Source organism: Chelmon rostratus, chromosome 4 (genome assembly GCF_017976325.1).
Source record: "Chelmon rostratus isolate fCheRos1 chromosome 4, fCheRos1.pri, whole genome shotgun sequence".
NCBI classification, from domain to species: domain Eukaryota; kingdom Metazoa; phylum Chordata; class Actinopteri; order Chaetodontiformes; family Chaetodontidae; genus Chelmon; species Chelmon rostratus.
The window spans coordinates 4,655,322-4,664,798 of NC_055661.1; the positions used below are offsets into that span (position 1 = coordinate 4,655,322).

At 40.8% G+C, this 9,477-nt stretch overlaps 1 protein-coding gene across 2 annotated transcripts; it reads left to right on the forward strand.

The window, feature by feature from the left end:
• Nucleotides 1-202: 202 nt before the first annotated feature.
• cyldl (cylindromatosis (turban tumor syndrome), like) lies at nucleotides 203-8,548 on the forward strand. Of its 2 annotated transcripts, none has more exons than XM_041935024.1 (15): nucleotides 203-437; nucleotides 751-1,221; nucleotides 1,897-2,175; nucleotides 2,609-2,687; nucleotides 2,772-2,950; nucleotides 3,174-3,339; nucleotides 4,756-4,897; nucleotides 5,526-5,636; nucleotides 5,720-5,811; nucleotides 5,893-5,956; nucleotides 6,065-6,197; nucleotides 6,778-6,886; nucleotides 6,980-7,098; nucleotides 7,817-8,030; nucleotides 8,115-8,548. In XM_041935024.1, the coding sequence occupies exons 2-15, from the start codon at nucleotides 781-783 to the stop codon at nucleotides 8,297-8,299; spliced, it is 2,313 nt and encodes a 770-aa protein (XP_041790958.1). In that variant the 5' UTR covers nucleotides 203-437; nucleotides 751-780; the 3' UTR covers nucleotides 8,300-8,548. The 2 variants fall into 2 exon arrangements, with proteins under 2 accessions (XP_041790958.1, XP_041790959.1); XM_041935025.1 differs by lacking the exon at nucleotides 203-437 and adding an exon at nucleotides 439-573.
• Nucleotides 8,549-9,477: the final 929 nt, after the last annotated feature.

Genomic DNA, 9,477 nt, shown 5'->3' on the forward strand with positions numbered 1-9,477 from the left:
CAAAACACTCAGTTGTTGTTTTTTGGTATTTTCTTTGGATACCAGCTCAAGTCTCTTAAGTTTCACACAGAGCGTGTTTTGCTCCTTATCAGCCTTTGACTGAAGATTTAAACAGACGGACGTTACCACGTGACTAAATCCTCCTGTTGGTTGTCTGTAAGACTGAATTGAGGGACCTCTTTCCTACCGTGTTTCGAATGACTTGCTGCTAGCTGTCAAATGATTGAAAGCAGCAAAACAAAAAACAAAACAAAAAAAAAACTCGAGCTTCATAACATTTATTCATTCACTCATTGGAAGAGATATATTATTGCCAATAAGTTGTTTACGTGTCAGTCAGAGGAGTGTGAAATGCCGATGACGCCGCTCTGAAATGAAAAGAAAGGGGAAGTGAAACTTAAGGCGGCTGGTTTGGATTAATACCAAAAAGAGTAAAGGTAAGAACAGAAAGCAAACTTTAAAGTTGCTCAACAACTTAAGGTAACGCTAACTGATGCTAACTTTGTCACGAAAGCTTGAGAAAGTACGGAAAACAATCTGGACTCCAGTTGTTCCACTGACGTTACATTGAAGGTTTGCTATGATTTGAGTCTAACGACCGTTCAACGACGGTTCGCGTGCTCAGTGTTGTAGCTAGTTTGAGCTTAGCTGCTAACAGGCTTATTGTTATTGTAGTAACTCCTCTGTATGTACACTGTGTGTGTGTGTGTGTGTGTGTGTGTGTGTGTGTGTTTGTGTGTTTCCGCACAGTATCCTGTCACATCTCCTGGTCTCGGCAACATGACGTCGGCAGACAACCTGTACTTCATCATAACAAGAAAACCTGAATACCAGCTGCACATCAATGCTGGCCGCATATGCTACATCAGTAAAAAGACGCACAGAGGAGAACTGCAAAGATGTCATTCTCCCACAAAGTTGCCCGTCTTCTTCGTGGGCTCATATACCTCGTTAGATTACAACATAGAGGTGAGTAGCATGGAGGAGCTGAGTGCAGAGGAGGCTGAGCTGCTGCTGGCCGTGCCTGAGGACGCAGAGAGGCTGAGGTGGTCCAGAGACAAAGATGCTCTGCGAGCAGCTCTGCGACTCACCAAGGGCACTGCAGTGACTGTGGATGAAGGAGGACAGAAACTGAGAGGCATCATTCGCTACATTGGAAAACTGACAGAGCCAACAATTTCCTGTCCCTTGACAGGAACGTTCTTTGGCGTTGAACTGCAGGTGGGTGTTGGAAAACGATCATCCAAACACAGTGAAGGTGATTATACACTTGTAGTGTATAATCCACAGGGACTGTGAGGCTGGGAACAGTTTTCACTGGAACTGCTCGCTGTGTACGTTCGCTTTGCGGCGCTCACATCACTGACAAATTACATCTCAAACATTCAACATTTCTTTCCAGAAGCAGACAAAAAAGTTCCTATTGTTCAGGGTAATGTTGCTTTTCATAGGGACTATTTCTTTAGTATAAAGTAGTTCAGTGGAACAGCGCACCAAGGAAAACTGCATCTTCAAAACAAAATTTTGAACACCACATTTAATTGTATTTGTTTGGAGCTATGATTACCTCCATTTATTGACCCAAAATAGCTTATCACAGATATATCTCATGTATAAGTAACAATAAACAACAGTACAGACATGCCATATTTCAAAACACTACCTCCAGTGCATAGTTTTTCTTTCAGCTTTAGCATGTGCCACTCAGTACACACTATTTAATGTGTTTATATTTGAAAAATAAGTACATTTTTTGTCATTTGGGTGAACTGAACCTTTAGATACAAGCCTTTTTTATATAACTGAAGGTAAAATCTAAGTTAATTTACAGAGATATTGAATTGAGAGTGTAAATGACATTAACTGAGGGGTTCTGCTATGTTTCTCTCCCCCCAGGGAGCAGACAGGGGGAAAGGGAATACTAATGGGTCCTACCGGTATAATGCTTTCTTCTCCTGTGCGAAAGATTGTGGCATTTTTGCCCCATTCTCCAGACTCAGGCCGTCAGTTCCCAGCCCAGTATCGCCCCCCATCTCTGAGCCGTCCCCACAGCTAGAAACAGAGGAGCTAATCTCAGGCGACAGAGTCACTTTCTTCATCAGTGACAAATGTCGCCATGGAATGGTGGTGGATGTGCAAGAAAAGGATGGACAACATATTGTTCGGATTTCCACGGTGAGTAATATTTCACCTCTTTGCTTGGGTGGCCCAAAGAAATGTAAAAGAAAGAAAAATGCTACAAATGGACTCAAAAGAGTTAAATAGGGTTCTTTGCTCATCTAAATTATGTTTAAATGCAGGCTTCTTAATTTATTCAATGATAAAAAATTGACATTTTCTATATTTTGTTGTGATTCATCTTAAAAAGGCCATAAAGTGTTCAAATGTAAGATATTTATACTTACAATTACTCTGGTGAACCTCTTCTGTGGCTCAGACTAGCAGATACCTGTTACTGCCACTGCTCCGCCATCCTTTGTATGCATCGCATTTAAGGAAATGTTTAGTATTATACTCACATCCATCATGGCAGTTCCTATGCTCCTCCTTTGGTACAGAGTCACAGTTTACGGGACATTCCATCGTTTGTCTTTGTTGGTGTTTTCAGGACACAGATGAGAATGGAAAGAGAGGGGGTGAAATTGAAGTTCCGATACAGTTGGTTGCTAAAGGGGAAGTGCCTGCAGGTTTGAGCAGCTCTTTACATGATGAAGTATGAAGTCATTTCCCACATTGTAATAAGTCTCACCCGAATATGTTCTTCACCGCAGAGCCCGAGAGCATGGACATTGATACAGCCCTGGAGGAGCAAAACACTGACTATCTGTACATGGATCTGAGTGTGAACTCTCTGGTAGAGGTGACTTTGGGTTCAGGCAATTCATATGGAATCATCCGCTGGATCGGCACTCTACCCGATCGACAGGAAATCATGGCTGGACTAGAGCTGGTAATATTTCTACTGACATGTTATTGTGCAGATGAAAGTCTAATTGAAATGTGTAATATGTACAATTATGGGAACAGAGCAAAATAATAGGTCTAGTGCTTATTCACTTCCTGTTACAGGTCTTTGTTTGGAGTAGTTCCAGTGTTGCTTTCCATGTTCTTCTTTTCCTCTCATTTCATCTTGGATGCAGTCATGCTCTTCTTCTGTGTATATCGATTTCCAGGAGGAGGACAAAGGAGTGAGCGATGGTACCTTCAAAACTGAGCGCTTCTTCGTTTGTCCCCCCAAGAGAGCTCTGTTTGTGAAGCTTAGCTCCTGCCGTCCTGACTCCCGGTTTCAGAGCACATCAGCCAATCACAGCGAGACGATGCCAAAACAGGAAGACACGGGTCAGTACAAGATTGATCAACTCTTTTTCGTCAACTCACATACCCATATGTTCCTATCAGGACATTTTTTATAGAGTGGGCAGTCAGCACAGTGAGCACAGGGTGCTGTAGGCAGCAGGGTGACTTCTGATAAACTATTCTTACAGTTTTGTACAAGTGAAAATACATGACTTACGACTACACGTTTATAAAAGAGACATTAACAGTCCAAATGAAGCTATAAACTCTTCTGTATTTTACTGATGCATAACTTTGATATAAATGTTTTAAATGTCTCACCTTTTCCTTACCTGGCATACGTTAGCTTAACCTTAGTATCTGGATAGTCACTTGTGTCATCTTAAATTAAGGATTACTTATTGTGATGAGAAACAAATGAAACACTGGCAAATAAAAATAAGGGCAAAATGAGCTGGAAAATTTATCGGTCTAATTCCAATTGAAAAAGGGATTTCCCTCGGCTAAAGCAGCTCTTGTTCCGTTGCTGGTGCTGAGGAGACGACACTTATATAATGATTCCTTTGATAAACCGATGTCAGCTCATAGACACTCGTTGCGTTCTAAGAGAACAAAAACACTCAGATTTATACTGTATAATCAACTTGAATTTAATAAAAATAATATTGTACATACGATGACATAAATTCACTGAGGTTTGTCCCGCTCATTTGAAGCATCGCCCTGTTTGCAGCATTATTGTCTTTGCCAGTCGTTGCCTGTTTAAGTGATGATTTGCACTTCTTCTGGTTGTTTTTAGAGATGATGACAGATGTTTTATACTTGTGCTATAGTTTTGGAACCAGTGCAGGAAAAAAGAAGTTGACATACACTGATGTTTTTATTCATTTTGGAACGTAGGAGAAACATATACATTGCTTAAAGGGAAATGCACAATATGGTAGGGGTGGCACAAAATACTGATATGGGGATATATCGTATTACTTCCTCTCTCTGTGCAGGCCAGTCAAGTTCTTCCCACACCAGACTTGGTGAACCATGTTTTAGTGGAGCTGGCTGTGTGCACAGGGTCACTGTCATGTTGAAACTGAAAAGGGACAAACACCAACTATTAACACTAAGCTGGAAACACTGAGGGACATAGCATGAAAACAGCCTCAGACCAAAAATACACTTAGCATAAGTGAGTAGACAGGGTGCCCACATACTTTTATCAATGCAGTATAAAGTACAGATTTCACATTTTAAATGTTTGTTGTTTGCTCTAATGAGGATCCCACTCCAAGCAGAATGCTGCTTTTGCCAACTGGTTCAGTCATCTGACCAGCAGGGGGCGACACTGCATCAGCAGTCATCACCGGCCGGACATGCAGATTGTGTAAAGTGTTCTGGTTTTACTTGTTTACATACATAATGAAGTATGTGTGTGTGTGTGTGTGTGTGTGTGTGTTACCTTAGAGAGCGAGACAGAGCACAACTCAGGGAAGCTGGAGACTGTTCCTCCTATCAGCGCGGAGCAGGTTAACCAGATTTTGATTGGACGAATGAGGGGGATCCAAGGCCACTGCAACTCCTGCTACATGGATGCTGCCCTCTTCAGGTCAGGAGGATGAACATATGACAATAAATGATCATAGGAAGTTCAGCTGGTTTTTATCCCATTAACTGTACAAATCATATGAGCTTTATATTATTGTATTGTGAATTGTCCAATTCACATTTTTTTAGACTACTGACATTCTGTATGCTATGGAATTCAGCTTGCAGAGACTAGAAACTTGCTTCCTATCTCTGAATTCTATTTTTTTAGAAGTTATACTATAGTCATTGGTAATGCAGTAGTTAAGCAAGGCCCATTTTCAAAACTCGCCTTGGTGTTGCATTCAAGGATTCATCAGAGTGAAGCACTTTTTAGCACAAGACACAACCAAATTCACGTCTTCTGTTTCACTGAATTTGTGTTCGATTTTAAAATCTGAGTCACATTTTTTTCCACAACATAGCTCATGAAGGCTTTGGGCGTCTTTTAGCTGTTAATTGTACATTTTACAATGCTGAGCACCCCTATAATGAATGCACCGAGGCCTTTGTTTACTTAGCATTCTCAAGCTAGTTTCGCATCTCTGTAAGTGTATTTTTTACAGCATACTGAAAGGAGTCAAAAACCGGCTCCTCGCAGTGTGGGAAACCAAATGAAAAATTTGCATATCGTCTGTGTCTGCTTACAGCTTGTTTGCCTGCTCCTCTGTGTTGGACTCCATGCTGTTTAAAACGACAGATCCTCAAGATGCCCCAATTCAAAACACATTGCTGCATGAGATTGTTAATCCCCTCCGCAGGTGTGTGCTTTTATATATTTTGCAAGACACTGAATTATTTTTGTGGTTGTTTAATGATGTGGAAATGTTCTGTCCCTTTGCAGTAAAGGTTTTGTAGAAGGGAGACACATCATGAAGCTCCGGCAGCAGCTGCAGAAACACGGCTACAGTCACTCCTTCACCACAGATGAGAAGGGTCAGTTGGATCTGGAAGCTTTGAAACAGCTGATTTGCTCTTTGGTTTGGAGTGGCTGTTCATTGGCCTGTTGTCTTTCAGATCCAGAGGAGTTCCTTACCATCATCATGCACCACATCCTGGCACTGGACCCTCTCCTCAAACTGTACAGTTACAACACTACAGCTAAAAAATATTTCCCACTCCATGCACACCTTGAACACAGTAAACGTTTGGAGAAAGTTGCACTAATTTCTCTCCCTCTCCCATTTAGCTCAGCGGGCGGTAAAGTGCAGGAGAGCTACTGCTATCAGATCTTCTTGGACCAGAATCACAGCCTGGTGCTGCCTACAGTCCAGCAGCTGCTGGAACATTCTTTCCACAGTGCAGGACTCAAGCTGGCAGAGGTGACATCACACTGATTTTTGTTACACTCTTCATATACTGCAGTGCTAGTGACTTTAGTGATTAGCTTTAGCATGATGCTCTACAAAAAGTTCATTTTCACAATTTCTCTTTTTAACAGGTTTAGCTGAAAGTTAATTAAACTTGTAGTTATTATTTTCACTCTGTCCCTATTGATTAGTTATTGTCGTCAATAAATGAACGTACTATATTACTATATTTTTTTTTTTACCCAACAGCAGTAGTAGTAGCTCAGGTGGGTAGGCTTACTGGATGGCTTGTAGAGTTGATATTCATACTATGAGTAATTATAATGATATAAATGAATAAACCAGCTATTTGTTTCAGTGTATTTCAGCATATTCTTCGGCTTATCACTAATGTTTATGCTGCTATGTCAACCCATAGAAAACTTGTTTTCTTCATCTTTTTGCTCAGGAAATGTTTTTATCTGATGATTTCCACCTCTCAGGTTGATTTTCCAGTAGATGGCTCTGTTGGACAGCTTTCTCAGCAGATCTCCTCACCTCCTGAAATGAGTTCATTTTTGTGTTTTCTTATTTCATTTTCTTATAATTGCAGGTGCCATCCTGCCTCATCCTCCAGATGCCCCGTTTTGGGAAGAAATTCAAGATGTTCGACAGGATCGTTCCCTCTCTGGAGCTTGACATCACTGACCTCCTCTCTGAAGGTACTGTTAAACAGAAACACAGGCAACACACGTGGACTGATATGATTTAACACAAATGGACACAGTGAATACAACATGCAGTGTGTGTTTCAGGTCCCCAGCAGTGCATGCTGTGTGGGAAACTGGCACAGGAGGAGTGCACCGACTGTTTTAAAGATCCTCTTTTCAGCCATACGGGATTCAAAATCTTCTGCAAGACGTGCTCAACTCAGGTGCCGTTAATATCACTGTCTGCACACCAGAGTCATTCTGTCTGCCTTTAGCATGAATTAAAGGCTTGTTGAGTGTAGAGGGCATGGATTGATGTCACCTTTTCACATGCAACAACCCACCTCCTCACTACTTTACCAGCTCTGGCTGCTATTAAGGGGTAGAATTTATGTTTTAGATAGTAAAAGCTATCTGAAGCAACACTCCAGTGAACAAAAACATTAGTCAAATATCTGAGGATGTATCCTGGTCAGAATCGCTGGTGTTCCAGGTGATAATCCTGCCATCACAGATATAAAGATATTTTGATTGTGTTACATGTTTCATTGAAGAAGTGTTACTTCACTTAGCTTCACAGCTTGTAGCCTCGAGCAGTCTATGAAAAGCTGTGGCTAAAGTCTTGGTGAATCTGTTCCTGTAGCTAAATATGTTTGTGTAGAAAGTGTTTCTTCCTTTTTTTTTCCACACAACATCACAAGAGCAGATGCTGACTGAGAGAAACCTTTGCCTATAGTGACATCACAGCCAACCCCTCTATTGATAAATTGCTGGATGTTGTATGTAGTGCTGGCAATAGACAGAAAATTAATTGACAACCATTTTAATAATCAAGTAATGTTTAAGTAATTTATTAATTAGAAAATAGCAAAAATTATCTTAATAATGTTGTGAAAACAACAAACATCATCAGTTTCAGCCCATACGACGTGTTTTTTCCAGGTGCACGCTCATCCTCAACGGCGGTCCCATCACAGAGCTCCTCTGGACATCCCAAAGGGTTACCTGGGTCGCGGGATGCCTCACACTCTGACCAGAGAAAAGCTGGAGCTGTTCGCTGTGCTCTGCATCGAGACCAGCCACTACGTGTCCTTCATCAAATACGGGCCAAACAGCCAAGACTGGATCTTCTTTGACAGCATGGCAGACAGACAAGGTGGGTGCTCTTTCTTTCTGCTTTGTCTCAGTGCACGCATCATTTGTACATATGTACTCTGGCTCAGCTGTGCGTTGTTTTCAGGAGAGAGCGACGGTTTCAACATCCCGGAGGTTCACGCCTGCCCTGAGGTCAGCATGTACCTGAAAATGTCTCCAGCGGAGCTGGCCAATCAGGTGCCCCGAGACATGGAAGGTGTGGCCAAACGTCTCTTTTGTGACGCCTACATGTACCTGTATCAGAGCCCCAGCATGTGTCTCTATCGCTGAGGTGGATCCACAGATTGCTGTACAATATGTCAGCTGGACAAAAATATTGTTCCTTTTGCAGTTCATGTAATTTCCTTTTTGCCAGATTGGTTTGTTATTTTTATATATGTATAAATATATATAAGTAAGTACAAACTGACATTGCTTGCTTGCTAATTTTGCACTATAAAGAAAAGAACATGCATCAGCATGTGTTGACAAAGAAGAATGACATGTTGCACTGTAATATTAAAATTTTGTTGTTTCCTCTTTGTGTTTGATGATTATCTTTAAAAGGTATATTTACAATTTTTAGATTGTGAGTGAATAAGTTTTGCAGAATTTTGCAGATAAGTTTTGATTTCAGGGTGGCCTGTTGTAATTTAAATACCACCACACAGTACTTTTGTTAATGTGCTCAGTAAGCTCACCGCTTTCTGACTCATGACAGTGTAGGATTGTTGCTGGACCAATAACTTTATATATTTTTGTAAAATTTGTTCAGGTTATTTTAAATGTTGATTATTTGAAATTCTAATTTTTCTTGAGGAGAGATTATATGTTGCTTTTGATATGAAATTCTCTTTTGAGTCCCAACTGCTGTGATATTTGGGATAACGGTTCTATAAATGGCAATGTTGGGAAAACTGCACCAAATGGCTCCGAAGATATTTAGAAACAGATTGACAAAGAGTGGCTTTTCCCATTGGCAATATACTGCATGTTTCTTGCTACTGGCTCAGATATACAGTACAAAGAACATAATGAATAAAGAAGTCCAACAGAAATCATGTGAGTTTTTACTAAAAGAGCAGGGGGGACATTTCTTTATATAGAAGCAGCTTTTGGAGACAAATTCATGTGAGAAAACCACCAAAAGGCTAAAACAAAGAGGAATATTTAATGTTTCTGTACACAGAAAGTACGAGTGTAGCTTTATTCATCAGCTGTACTTTGAATGTGATCACACGTTTGTGATTCTCTCAGCATGCAGCTGTGCCCACTTATAACCAGAGTCGTTATTTGGACTCAAATCCAGCAAACTGCCTGGGCTAGATGTTGCATCATCAGATCGCTTATTTATTCTTCAACATGAGATATCTTCCTGATGTAGCCAAAGGTCTGTCACAACACTCCAGAAGTTGGTGACAATTTGAACAAATTCTGTGAGGGACTTTCTTTATAGCATAAATACAATA

What these genes read in the sequence shown, in the direction of transcription:
- cyldl (XM_041935024.1), top strand. Translation starts at nt 781, where the DNA reads ATGACGTCGGCAGACAACCTGTACTTCATCATAACAAGAAAACCTGAA. An exon ending in GCCAAAACAGGAAGACACGG is followed by an intron (nt 3,340 to 4,755) that starts GTCAGTACAAGA and finishes GTGTTACCTTAG; the next exon opens with AGAGCGAGACAGAGCACAAC. An exon ending in ATGGATGCTGCCCTCTTCAG is followed by an intron (nt 4,898 to 5,525) that starts GTCAGGAGGATG and finishes GTCTGCTTACAG; the next exon opens with CTTGTTTGCCTGCTCCTCTG.